The sequence below is a fragment of the Epithele typhae genome (assembly GCF_022376455.1).
Source record: "Epithele typhae strain CBS 203.58 chromosome Unknown BXZ73scaffold_3, whole genome shotgun sequence".
NCBI classification, from domain to species: Eukaryota; Fungi; Basidiomycota; class Agaricomycetes; order Polyporales; family Epitheliaceae; genus Epithele; species Epithele typhae.
In genome coordinates, this window is record NW_025954194.1 from 281,875 (window position 1) to 294,415 (window position 12,541).

The following is a 12,541-nucleotide window of genomic DNA, read 5'->3' on the forward strand; positions in this document are numbered from 1 at the left end:
CACTCCGGGAAAGCGTGTCATCCTTGTGCAGGGGCCATGCTAATCTTCTCTGTATCGTTCCAATTTTTTCGTATGTCACCCCGAAGGGGACATTATTGAGGGAGAGGAGTGCCTTGTGGAGACTGGAGTTTTGCATTTTGTTCAGCTCGCGGGTGAGACGCCAAACCCAGGACACATCCGCGCCTATCTAGTATTTGCCGATTACACCCCTCGGATCAGCCTCTTATCACTGTCTCCATGGCGAGTGTAGCGTCGACTAGGCCACATTTCTCTCCAACCCCATGTGTAGGAGACGAAAAATCAGGTTGATGTCCAAAGTTGCTGATGGTCAGCCGCTACATGGACATCCGTCATTCAATGCCCCGCTGACTTCCCGCAAGCTGTGGTACGTTCCAGACACTTGAACATGGTGAATATTTCCTTATGTCTGCTCAGTTCCAGGATGCCGTCTCTCAGATTGTACACCACCCGGAGTACAACTCGACGCTGATACTGAGATCGGAAACCGTCTCTGACTCCAGTACCGATTTCCCGGTAACGGTGCCGTCCTTCGACGACTTACGTCCGGTACGCAACATACACAGGAGACTTCTCCCGCGAAGACCTGGACGCGACGCCGGCTAGAGCAACACTGCACCCTGTATGCGCCCGCCCAAAGCGATGACGACACCCCTGCACTCCTGGTTCTGACCCCGATAGTAGAAGACGGCTCGCCTCTCCCGTACTACCACCCCGCGGTCCATCATCTTGCCTTTCGCTACGTAACTGGCGAAATCGCTACGTTGCGGATGGACATCGTCCCGTTGGACGCAACACCCATCGACCTCAACTCGAGGATATATCGCACCTGTCTGGCGCTTCTGGACACGCTGCATCGGTACGGTTGGGGCGCAATGACGAACTACAAGAAGCGGGTGCGGCATGACTACATCATCGCTCGCGAAGAATATCAAGACCTCTACCTTGTCATGCGCGAGCGACACAAACACCTGGTCCAGGAGTGGCAGGAAGTGACAGACCCGTTGAAGCATGTCTTTGAGGTGAGTCTCTGCGCGCTCTGTTATATCAGTGAGCTCATGTTGACGGCAGGATATCGGGATAGCAACTTTCCTGATGCTACTCTGGAAACACTCCTACGTCAAGAGCGGACCTGCTACGAACGATACAGAAGATCTCAATGAGGCCCCTTGGCGAAATTGGGCTCGACCTCCAGCAGGTTTTCTCGACCTGGGGTTTGAAACAACCTCGTTGTTCCAAAAGGAAACTAATGACACAAATTTTGAGCAGGTGCGGCAATGGTCTGCTCACGCACATCCTCACGGCGGAAGGGTACAGCGGATATGGGATTGACGTTCGCGCTCGGACCTCTTGGTCACACTACCCAGAGTCCACTCAAGCGCAGTTGCGTGTGGAAGCCCTTGATCCAACCTCACCGGTCCTCTCACCGGATGATACTTCGTATCTTTGTCCTGGGACGTTCATCATCGCGAACCACGCCGACGAGCTCACTCCGTGGACACCCGTGCTCGCGACACTCCACTCCGCATCCGGATATCTGTCCATCCCTTGTTGTGCATGGTCTTTTGACGAAAGATTTGAACGATCCAAGGCTCAAGGCTACCCCGTCCCTGACGACGCATTCATCGACTCCCTCAGCCTAGGCGGCGACGGAAGCCACTCCAGCTCGTACTCCACATATCGCATCTGGCTGGCATCACTCAGCTTGCAATGTGGTTGGAATGTCGAGTGCGAAAACCTCAGGATCCCAAGCACACGTAATTGGGCTATCGTCGGTACGTCTGCGCTTTCAATGGCGCACATACGGCATATCTGAAGTGTGCGTAATAGGGAGGGAGCGTGTCACAACTGACGCGCAGGAGCTGGAGGACATCCGGAGTAGGGTGGAGGAGATCGTTACGCGCGTTCGAGAACGAGGGCTGTTTAAGACGCGTACGCCTGAAGGAAAGGCAAAGGATCACTGATAAGTAGAGAGGGTGCCATGTAGGTTTAGTGCAATCGGTAGTATGCATTTCTGATGTATTCCGAAAGATCGCTGGAGGCGCTACGGGCCGGCGGGGCCCATGAGGCAGACGAGCGCCATATGTGATGTCGAACTTGCCCACCGCCTGCTGCCTCAGCATGGTTGAGGGAGGTTACATGTGATCCTGCACACTTGCCAAGGTTCTACCTTGCACATCTATACTCTTCTGTCCTTCTCGCGCGCTGCGGATGACCTATCATGGTACAACACCTCCCCGATGAACTTTGGCTAGACATCTTTGAGTCCGCCGTCGACGATGCGGAATTCTTTGAGCCCACTCTCCCCGATGCCTTCTCCGCCTCAACCTGGTTCAAGACGCTCTATGAAATTGGTCCTTACGGAGTGCGCAGGAGGGCGTCAACAATGCTCAACGGAGGAGTTATGCCACTAAGAAGGTGCGTGGTGACCTGCCTCATGTTCTGCCCGATTCCAACCGCGGATCCCATAGGCCATCATGGCAACCTGTAGGACTTGGAGGCGGCTCGGATACGAGTTTTTCTACCGCTTTCTGTTCTTCAGCAATCCGCTCAACATGCAGCGGCTCTGTCGTCTGTTGGACACCGACAGCGACCTTGGCCACCGAACCCGGCGACTGCATGTAATTCGCTATTTCGACCGATCCGCGCCGACCGCAGAAGTCACCCAGAACTCGCTCGTGTCGATCATCAGTCGCTGCGAGAACCTCGAGACGTTTATCGTCAACTGGCCACTTGCCATCGCCCTTCCTGCCGTCGCGAACGCGCTATGCACGTACACCTCTCAGACGCTGCGCGTACTCCAACTCACCATCCCTACGGCGGCCCTCGCCAAGTTCATCCTCTTGCTCGATGGACTTCCCAAGCTCGAGTCTGTTCACGTAGAGTTCGACGGTCCGGCTCCGGAGCAGGTGCGACTCGGCTCCGCCGGCGACCTGGAGCTCTCCCTCCCATGCCTCCAACACCTGTCCGCCCGCGGCTCGTTTCAAGATTTCATAGAGCAAGCTACCGACTGGAACTTCCCCGTCCTCCGCAGTCTTAGCCTAGATTTCACCACATACCGCGAAGACTTCCCCGACGTCCTTGACTTCCTCGCCGAGCACGGCTCCGAGCTCACCACGCTCGACCTCAACTGCATTCCCCCGGTCGACGTCGCCGCCGTCCTCGACCTCTGCCCGCTCCTCACCACCTTCACCTTCAACCCGGACTGGCGCCTGCCCGGCTGGGACGACCCCACCGCACGCGGCACGCACCTCGTGCGCTCTCCGCACCAGCATATCACCACCGTCGGCCTCCACCACCTGATGTACGCCTTCGGGGTCGGCTACGCCACGAACTACAACGAGATAAACCCGTTCATCGTCCAGAGCATCCAGCGCCAGAACGACGCCAACTTCGCCGCGCTCACCCGCGCGAGCTTTCCGCGCCTCGCGCGTGTCCGCGTCCTGAACCCGACGCTCCTCGCCGACCTGGAGAAGAACAACGGGCCGAGCAAGGCCGGGCTCGCGCGCTGGGACCGCTGGACGCGCCAGTGCACGGCCGAGGGCGTCCGGCTCGAGGACTGCACGGGCGCGACGCTCGGGACGCTCCCCGAGTACGAGGACGAGGACGGGGACGAGTACACGGACGACGGGGCGAGCACCGTGGGCGGGAATACGGCGCAGCCGATCCGTGTCCTGCGGGAGTTGGTGGCGGAGTGTCAGCGCGCGAACGCGCAGAGGGAGCTCGACGTCCCGACCCCGCTCATGCGCATGATATACACTAGCACCTACGGAAGCTCGTAGCGAAGGTGTGTGCTGTCAGTCGTCGAACCTCTTCTCCTGCTCAGCGTACCCCAGAACCAATCGCGGCACCCCCGTTCAAAAGCTATCCCCCGTCAAGGCTTCCTCGGAGGATTATAACGACCCGACATGATTCTTATGTCCTCACATAGCATGTCTGTTTTGCCATCTCTGTTTTCCAGCGTTTTTGTGCTTTCTTGTCTTGCGTCTCCTCATCGTCTATCAGGACAGTACATGTATTATACACCGGCAGTTTTGTGTAGTCCGCTAGCGACCCAGTACTTTTTTCTCTTCCTGCATGGAATGTGACCCTCGGACTATTGCGCCGTCTGGATTACTGTGCTTCTTAACGTATCGCTCGTGACATTGGTTGTGTACGCACGGCTATTGCTACATGAACGGATATCTATGCATCGATACATGAACTAGAAATCGTATGGATCAGGCCCCTCAGATGTGAACGCTACCTTCTTCTTCACTTTCACCTTCTTCGTACCATTCACGACCACCTCAGCACCGGACACGGGCACAGGAGCCGGTGGTGCTGTCTGCACCTGTTCCATCTGAACCTGAAGCGCAGCGGTAGACGAACCGGGGGTCGCACCATCTTTATGGGCATGCGCGTGATCGTGTACGGTGCCGGCTTCGAGTGCGATGGCGTTCGAGGCCGGCGTTGTCCGTCGTTCGCCCACCCCGCCCTCTACGTCGAGGTGCAGGGTCTCGAAAATGAGCCGCTTGCGCATGCACTTGAAGGCGAGGTTGTTCTCTCCTGAAGACGTGAGCCCGCGGAGGGTCGAGAACTTGTCGCTTGGGGGGACAAGAGTGTGGGGTGCCGGTAGGGAGTGGATGTGGACGAGACCGTGGTGCGCGGAGAACATGGCTGATAGTGATGGGTCGGCTGGTGCGTTCGACAAACAGCCATTATCAGTTCGTATGCGCGGACGGTTCATAGAGACGCACCTGTGAAGGCGGCAAGAGTCACTGAGCCATCTGTCAACCATCCGAGTTTTTGCGTCCAGCCAGGCCCACCGAATGCTTCACTGCATAAATGGGGCGGAGGCAAATGGAGGCGCACACCCGGGGGTGACGACGAAGTAGTGCGCGCAGGGAGTGCAGGAAGTAACAGATATCCTGCGCAGCGAGCTTGAGCGCCGCGATCGCATGACTGCAATGGGTGACTCACCGGAGGTGCAAGGTCGCCCCACTCAAATGTGCCCAGAGACGGTATGCATACCCTCGTAGCCATACAATCACCCGCATTCAATTTAGAGAGGACGTCGGAAAGACCGGCGAGTATGGCGCGGCTCTTGGGGGTAAATTCCGGGGACGCTACTTCGTCGGACCAAACATCCACGATCTGACCTGCACTGCGAGCCGCCTCGATGACCGCGTCCGGCAGACGGCATGTCAAGTCAAAAGTGTGGTAGTAGTCATCCGCAGACCTGCAAGGGCGAGATCCTATCATCGATGGGATCACTGTGCTCAACGGAGAGGAATGCCGACGTACTGGCTGGACGAAGGGACGGTCGTGCTGAACTGTTTCATCTGCTCGTACCTCCACGCGATCTTGATTTTCGTGTCGTGCTCTGACGCGCGCTCATCCTCTTCGTCTTCTGCGCCGGTCGGCGGTGGGGGCGACGCCGGCGACGTGAGGGAGGCGGCGCCCTTGCCGGGCAACCACATACATTCCGCGAGGAATGCGTCCGGACGTGGGTCCACTACGCATACGCGCTGACCGGATGCCAGACCCTGCGCGGTGAAGTACTTGATTACGAGTTCCCCGTAGGCAGAGTGGACGTCGGGGGCAAGAACCAAGAGGGAACAAGAGAGAGGTAGACCGCCGCCGAGGATATCGTCGAGAGAAGGGATGCCGGTCGAGGTGAGGGTCGTTGCAGGAGAGCCTGGGCAAGGGCGCGTTCCCTTGGGTAGAGGGGGCTGTTTGGCCGTCGTCCGCCGCTTGAACGCAGACATCGTTGAGAGCAGCGAGCGAAAGCAGGTCTGGCTGAGGTGAAGCTGCGGACCGGCCTCTCGGCCCGCTGTTGTGCCCGGCGTTAGCGCAACGCGTCGACGCGTTGCTGTCGGCCGGGCCCTTGTGCTTGACCATGCCCCCTATATCCTCCGGAATCCTGTCCCGCTAATACGTATCGCGATCAGAACATGGGCTGCCGGAGCGTGGATGCGAGTGCGCACAGAACCGCTTTCAGTGCTCAAACAGGTCTCCTTTACTGCTCTCAAGGTGCGCACTTCCTCCCACCTCCTGTGTCTCTATTCATCGAAATGGTCCCATCTGTAGGGGTTGAACTTGGTCTGCGCTGGCCATCTCTTTACCCACCATGTCGCAACTATCTCACTGGTGCGTTTGTTTTCTCTTTGTCTTCAGCACCATAGCAGTATTCCTTCTTAGGTAATGGGACCCTCGATGCTCCCGACAATGGAAGTCTCTGGCGAAGCTTGTATCGAGCTAAAGTGGATCAACCCGGAGAACCTCAGGAGAGGTGACCTCGTCACTTACATGGCCCCATATGACACCACCCGACCTGTCTGCAAGCGTGTTATCGGTCTCCCCGGGGACGTGGTATGTGCGGATCCGACAGGACAGCATGCACCTTCAACAGAACATGTGGTCGTACCTAAAAATCATATTTGGACTACTGGCGACAATCTACCTTGGTCCACAGACTCCCGGACGTACGGCCCTGTTCCGATGGGTCTCATCAGAGGACGTCTCTATGCGAAGGTAAGTGCCTTACATCTTGCGGTGGAAAACGTTCAGACTTCCTTCAGTGCTGGCCGGTCTGGAGAGTGTTTCCTAATACATTCGAATATATCGACTAATGCCCTCGTCCTGTGTGCGACGTACTACGTAGCTTGTGGCATTACGGGGCGCCTCAACCTATCTATCACAGTGCGAGACGAGGAGTACCCGTTGCTGCTGCTATCACTCGGTCAGGTATCAGGACATTCGATCTTGTCTAAAGAAAAAAGTACAGTTCGTCTCATAGGGTCGGTAGCTACAGGCACCACCCGAGGGCGGTCGTGCAGTGTGATAGTAGCACAGACGAATCATCTATCATGGTTGTTGAACGAAGTTCATTGAATACCCGCCTTGACCGTTGGGCACGAACTGGAAGTTGTCAGTGGACAGACCGAAATTACCTGTGCAATCTCTTGTCAAACGAAGCGATGTATCCGGCGAAATGCCAGCCCACCTAGAATGCTATTGCCGATCCCTTTCAACTTGCCCAACATCTCTGCCGTTTCGCGCTTCTGGGCAGCTTCTACGCGTGGTGTGAGACTGATCATTGTCCGGCGAATAGCGACCGCGTCCGATGACGATGAAGGCAATAGCTCCAGCAGTTGCTTGTAATCTGCAAGCCCTGTGTATGTGTCCGCGCAAATTCGAATAAAGAGCACCGACCTTCTTGAGCGGAAGATAGCGAAGACCACGTATCGATCTGCTCATTCGCCGTAGCCCTGCGTTGCAGCGCCTTGACATAATTGGGATCATCTTTGAGAGCTGTGATCGGGTTGAAATTATCTTCGTGCTACTATGAGAGGTCCGCGGCTCGCCTTCGGTACACGCAACTACAACCTCCTTTGGGTCGTCCTGTCATGCACAAAGTCAGATCTCCACCCAGCGAACGGCGCAGGGAAAGGCTACTCACGAGCTTGACGAAGCACGCAGCGATATTTGCGTTGAGCACAGCTCTCGCCTTTGCGGATTCTACCTCGATTTCCGCTGGAGGCGCAGATGTTGGACAATTCGGTTGGTCACCCAGTGGCACGGCACCATCTGATGGTCCAGGCAGATCGTCATCATCCACACCCCGGCTGTCGCTAGCTTCAGGAGGAATCGCTTCAGGTCTTCGAGGTAGATATCCAAGGGCAGATCTGTAGGCGGCGAGGGCTTCGTCCCAGCGCTTCCCGCGGAAATGCTCGTTGCCTTCCAGCTTGAGCCCTTCAGCACTCTGCAAGCTCCCCTAACGCCGCGGGGGCACAGGAAAATCAGACTGGCAGGGTCGACAAAGCAGGTCGACTTGAGTCTGACTCACACGGGAGCTGGGCGGGTCGGGTGCGCGCGGTCCGCCGTCATCCTCTGTCAGTGGCAGGTCGGAGTTGGAAGCCATCGAGCGATACCGCCTCTTGCGGACTAGGGTCGCGAGGGTGCGGAAGAGACACGGTGGGCGCCAAGTGGGCGCCGTCCAAGAGCGTCGTTGGAGGCTGCGTGGCGCTCACTGCAAGCTGCGCGACTTGCCCTTGGCCCTTGACGTCGTTCTGACAGCTGCAAAGAACATCATGGTATATATGGATGCGATAATGGGATCCATCATTCTGCATCCTCACTTTCTTCGCCACTCCCAGCTTCACCATGCCAGGAATCAAAGACGCGAAGTGTATCCTCGTCATCGGAGCAACCGCAGGCCTCGGTCGTGCCCTCGCTCTCGCACTTCATGACCTGGAGTCGAAGCCTACCGTAATCGCTGTTGGCCGCCGCCACGAACGTCTCGATGAACTCGCACAGACAAGAGACAGGATCAAGACTTTTCGGGCCGATATGAACGTTGACGAACAGGGTATCCGGGCGTTTGTGCAAAGCGTTCTCTCTTCCTATCCCGACGTACGTATCGCGCATGGCGTCATATGATTGATTGACTAATTGAAAACAGGTTGATGCTATCCTCTTCGTGTCTGGGGTCCAGCACCTCCTTGACTTCAAGAAGCCGGAAAATATTGATCTGAAAGGTTAGAAATGTCCGCTAACGCTCGTGTTGTCAATACTGACTCTAGGAGACGCAAAGCGTTCGACGACGAGCTGAACATTAACTACTTGGCACTTACGAAAACTTTCATGCTTTTTTTGCCTCACTTGCTCAAGCTGAGCGTGCGTAGTACAACCTTCCGCAGTCGATTCAGCTGATATGATGTCCCCAACGAGCAGGAGGAAGGACGGTGTTCATTCCTAGTCCCAGTCACCTCCTCGCTTGCAATTGTTCCTGGAGCTCCCGTGCCCGGCTACTCAGCGACCAAGGCCGCTGTCAGGAGTTTCACGCAGTCTCTGCGCGTGCAGCTCGATGACACCAAGATTAAAGTAATGGAGATTGTCCCACCGTGATTTTCATTCTTAGCCTTGACCGCCACTCCACGGCTAACCCAATCCCCCCTGCGTGTCAGATTAGTAGAATCGGAGCTTCACGACCGTACGCACACAACCCGCTGCCGATCGCATAGAGCTGATATCTGCATTGACCGCAGACCAAGGCACGACGCCTGCGCTGTCGAAGTTCTCGATGCCTCTTGCCGAGTTCACAGAAAAGACGATGGAAGCCTCGTTCGCGGCGACGACGACATTGCAGTGGGTAATGCCGAGCTGGTCCGCCAGAAATTCGAGGTCGGAAAATACGAGGCAGCGGCAAAGCTGTACCATAGTAGCCTTGGTAGTGCGGCAAAGGACTAGACCACGATGTCTTGTACGGGGGAAAGCGCTGATAGGGGGAGGAATGTACTTATGAACCATTGCTTGCACGAACGGGATACACCTGACCGTGGTCCTGATGCCAGAGACCAGTGGCAGAGGGTCCTGCGCTCTACAATAGCATGCAATGCTGCAGGCAAATGGGAAGCATGCGAGAAATTACAAGCTGCTATTCCAGCACCCGTGAGTAACTATATGCGAAGCGTAGCTAGTAAGTCTATGGTTGCCGTCGACAAAACCGCATTTTAGTCCCGGACCAGCAGCACCCTCAGACGTCCAGCCGTCTCAGTCTAACGTAACAAATCAGAGCATGAACGTGAGAGGGTTCTCGAGGTAACCCTTGAACGCCGCCAGCCAGCGCGCGCCAACCGCGCCGTCGACCGTGCGGTGGTCTGCGCTGAGCGTGACCTTCATGATCTGGGCCGTCTTGAATCCGCGCTCCTCCTCAGGCGCGGGCACGAGAGTTGGCTGCGTGGCACCAACCGCGAGGATACATGACTGAGGAGGGTTGATGATTGCGGTGAAGTGCGAGATGCCGAACATTCCGAGGTTGGAGACCGTGAAAGTGCCGCCCTGTGGTTACACATGAGGAACGACATCTTTGATTGCTGTACACATGCGTCATCACTGACCTGGTATTCTTGAGGCTGGAGTTTGCCATCGCGAGCCTTCTTAGCAAGTGCCTTACCCTCCGAGGATATTGACGCAAGACCCTTAGAGCCAACATCCTTGATGATGGGCGTGATGAGACCGGTTGGTGTAGCAACGGCGACCGAGATGTCGGCCTTCGAGTATCTGTAGAACAGGTGAGGTTGAGTGGGACCGCACGAGACTGAGCACGTACTGCCGGATGACCTCGCCCATCCACGCTGAGTTGGCTTCCGGGACGTCTCCAAGAGCACATGCAACTGCCTTGAGCACAAAGTCGTTGACTGACAGCTTCGCCGCCTTGTCCTTCTCACCAAGAGTCTTGTTGAAGACCTGGCGGAGCTTGAACACCTTGTCCATGTTTATGTCGACGGTAAGGTAATAGTGAGGGAGCTCCTGCTTCGATTGTGTGAGACGTGCCCCGATGGTGCGACGCATGTTGGTGATGGGCGTGTCGACGTAGTCCGAGAGGGCAGCTGCTGGCTGAGCAGCAGCAGAGGAAGCGGCAGGAACGCCCTGGAACTTCTCGACGTCTTCCCTGAGGATCCTGCCCTCAGGGCCAGTGCCCTTCACCTTGGCCAGAGGGATGCCGCGCTCGAGGCAATCTTCTTCGCAATGGGCGAGGCGAAGATGCGGTCACCCTTCGGAAGCTCTGCTTTGGTCTCCTGCTTGGGAGTTTCGGCAGACCTCGACGAGGTGGGCTTCGGGGCGGGCTCCGAAGCCTTCTCCTTAGGCTCAGAAGATTGCTCGGAAGCAGCATCGGACGCCATTTGCACGGCGGCAGAGAGGTCATCGCCCTCCTCGCCTATGATAGCAATGGTGGCCCCAACAGAGATGTTCTTAGCGCCATCGCTGGCCTACACTCACCAGTCAGGCTACGTGGCGAACGCTGTGAAGAGCAGGAACGTACAAGAATCTTGGCAAGAACACCGTCGTCCTGGGCCTCAACGTCGATGGTAGCCTTGTCGGTTTCCTTAATAGCGCAAGGTCATGAAGCGTGCATAGAGGGATGGTATAGGTGACAGCACATACAATCTCCAGGAGAACGTCACCCGCCGCGAACGTCTCGCCCTCCTTCTTCTTCCATGATGCGATACCGCCTTCCGTCATGGTAGGGCTCATGGCAGGCATGGCGAACTTGGAGAGAGCATGACGAGAGGCTGAGACGTGGAAGCCTGTCGCGCGCGTGCGTGGTCAGTACGGGGCGCACGCGCATCAAAGAGCTGGGGCTCACGCCTGGCGAGGATACCACGAGCGAGTGAAGAGGCCATTAGGACGGAGAGGGCGACAGCGAGGTGCTGGAGGGAATGGGCCAAGGTGGCAGAAAAGTGGGACGCGAGCGGTCTATTGGGGCGCGTAAACAGACACAAATTAGGCCGGCGCGTCAGACTCGGGCAGGCTCGGAGGCCACGCGCGGAAGATTCGTACCACACCCGTCCACCCAATCGCACCTCTCCTCCATCTCTGCGCCGTGCATTCACTCATGTCGTCCGACATCGTTCTTCCTGGACAGCCCGTGCCCGTGCCCCGTGGGCCCATCCCCCGCCCCGGCACTGGCATCTACACGCGCGACGGCGTAATCAGAGCCAGCCTTGTCGGCGTCCCCCAACACTCAGGCTCTGTTGGTCTTTTTGCTCCCTCTAGTCAACGCTCACTCTGAAACCTCTGGCCTCCTGTCCATTCGCCTCTCTGCGCGTCCCTTTCCCCTCAGACGCTGGAAATTAAGAAGATTCGCCCCCGACCACCAGCACCAAATTCTGTGGTGCTTGGAGCCATCACTCGACTGTCTCCTCTACAAGCTGTGGTGTCTATCACAGTGGTCGATGGCGTACCCCTCCCTGCCGGCGAGGACTTCACAGGCGTCATCAGGGTCCAAGATGTTCGAGCTACTGAGAAGGACAAGGTCAAGATAGCGGATTGCTTTCGTGGAGGCGACGTTGTGAGAGGCTTGGTGGTGCGTACACCCTTTCCACTCCTGTGCTCAGTACCTTTCTTTACACCTCTTGCATCGCAGCTATCTTTGGGCGATGCGCGAAGTTACTATGTAACCACTGCGCGAAATGACCTGGGGGTAATATTCGCAACAAGTGAAGCTGGTGAGGATGTGGTGTTCCATTTTACTTCCTTAACTGAAGCAGCATGATCGCAGGTGCCACCATGGAACCAGTGTCTTGGCAAGAAATGCGATGCCCAAAGACTGGCAAAATCGAAAAGCGCAAATGCGCCAAACCTGAGGGCATGTAATCGACCTAGGCTCGAGCGTCGTACAACCTGTGTATCTGTAGTAGCTTGTATGTTTCGTGTAGTATAATTCTATGCTGACTTCTCAATCCATAATGTGGCCACGGATTGGCCAGGCTGCTGCGTGATTGTGTTGTGAAGGCCCGAGCAACGCTGTGGTGGCCGTCATAGCAGCCCGACGACTGACAGGCGCACTCCCGCCTGTTCCCTTCTGCTTCTGCGCTTCCGCTGGCCTCGGTTGTGCATCCCTCCGAGCTTGTCTCGTCTGCGAGTCTATCGCAGCTTTCTGCGGCTGGCAATATTTCTGCGGCGTGAACGCGACGCGTCACGGCACGTGGTTGTGGCTCGAAACACGTGGTGCGCTGGAATAGGGTTCCGCGGT

At 56.8% G+C, this 12,541-nt stretch overlaps 8 protein-coding genes across 8 annotated transcripts; 5 read left to right on the top strand and 3 right to left on the bottom strand.

Moving 5' to 3' along the window:
• Window positions 1-423: 423 nt before the first annotated feature.
• Window positions 424-1,982, top strand: BXZ73DRAFT_87048 (DUF1613-domain-containing protein; the record flags this gene model as incomplete). The annotated part of the gene is made up of 5 exons (XM_048024401.1): window positions 424-567; window positions 627-1,040; window positions 1,090-1,232; window positions 1,288-1,793; window positions 1,849-1,982. 5 exons carry the CDS (start codon window positions 424-426, stop codon window positions 1,980-1,982), a joined length of 1,341 nt encoding a protein of 446 aa, XP_047882443.1.
• Window positions 1,983-2,239: 257 nt separating this feature from the next.
• BXZ73DRAFT_87049 (uncharacterized protein) lies at window positions 2,240-3,800 on the top strand (the record flags this gene model as incomplete). Its single annotated transcript, XM_048024402.1, has 3 exons — window positions 2,240-2,349; window positions 2,385-2,436; window positions 2,490-3,800. 3 exons carry the CDS (start codon window positions 2,240-2,242, stop codon window positions 3,798-3,800), a joined length of 1,473 nt encoding a protein of 490 aa, XP_047882444.1.
• A 422-nt stretch (window positions 3,801-4,222) lies between these two features.
• On the bottom strand, window positions 4,223-5,768 carry BXZ73DRAFT_73703 (PAXNEB-domain-containing protein; the record flags this gene model as incomplete). The annotated part of the gene is made up of 5 exons (XM_048021932.1): window positions 4,223-4,695; window positions 4,758-4,837; window positions 4,873-4,928; window positions 4,981-5,239; window positions 5,305-5,768. The coding sequence occupies 5 exons, from the start codon at window positions 5,766-5,768 to the stop codon at window positions 4,223-4,225; spliced, it is 1,332 nt and encodes a 443-aa protein (XP_047882445.1).
• Window positions 5,769-6,090: 322 nt separating this feature from the next.
• Window positions 6,091-6,632, top strand: BXZ73DRAFT_39768 (signal peptidase I family protein; the record flags this gene model as incomplete). Its single annotated transcript, XM_048018450.1, has 3 exons — window positions 6,091-6,150; window positions 6,202-6,534; window positions 6,582-6,632. Coding segments are annotated over 3 exons (444 nt in total), but the record flags the coding sequence as incomplete, so codon positions are not given.
• Window positions 6,633-6,867: 235 nt separating this feature from the next.
• BXZ73DRAFT_87052 (TPR-like protein) lies at window positions 6,868-7,924 on the bottom strand (the record flags this gene model as incomplete). Its single annotated transcript, XM_048024403.1, has 6 exons — window positions 6,868-6,953; window positions 7,007-7,165; window positions 7,216-7,314; window positions 7,368-7,404; window positions 7,463-7,777; window positions 7,850-7,924. 6 exons carry the CDS (start codon window positions 7,922-7,924, stop codon window positions 6,868-6,870), a joined length of 771 nt encoding a protein of 256 aa, XP_047882447.1.
• A 242-nt stretch (window positions 7,925-8,166) lies between these two features.
• BXZ73DRAFT_87053 (NAD-P-binding protein) lies at window positions 8,167-9,252 on the top strand (the record flags this gene model as incomplete). Its single annotated transcript, XM_048024404.1, has 7 exons — window positions 8,167-8,415; window positions 8,465-8,540; window positions 8,597-8,679; window positions 8,737-8,906; window positions 8,970-8,995; window positions 9,051-9,099; window positions 9,123-9,252. 7 exons carry the CDS (start codon window positions 8,167-8,169, stop codon window positions 9,250-9,252), a joined length of 783 nt encoding a protein of 260 aa, XP_047882448.1.
• A 321-nt stretch (window positions 9,253-9,573) lies between these two features.
• On the bottom strand, window positions 9,574-11,189 carry BXZ73DRAFT_87054 (dihydrolipoamide acetyltransferase; the record flags this gene model as incomplete). Its single annotated transcript, XM_048024405.1, has 7 exons — window positions 9,574-9,843; window positions 9,903-10,065; window positions 10,115-10,523; window positions 10,559-10,775; window positions 10,829-10,891; window positions 10,951-11,093; window positions 11,153-11,189. The coding sequence occupies 7 exons, from the start codon at window positions 11,187-11,189 to the stop codon at window positions 9,574-9,576; spliced, it is 1,302 nt and encodes a 433-aa protein (XP_047882449.1).
• A 212-nt stretch (window positions 11,190-11,401) lies between these two features.
• BXZ73DRAFT_39113 (uncharacterized protein) lies at window positions 11,402-12,162 on the top strand (the record flags this gene model as incomplete). Its single annotated transcript, XM_048018314.1, has 4 exons — window positions 11,402-11,539; window positions 11,630-11,872; window positions 11,933-12,014; window positions 12,068-12,162. 4 exons carry the CDS (start codon window positions 11,402-11,404, stop codon window positions 12,160-12,162), a joined length of 558 nt encoding a protein of 185 aa, XP_047882450.1.
• Window positions 12,163-12,541: the final 379 nt, after the last annotated feature.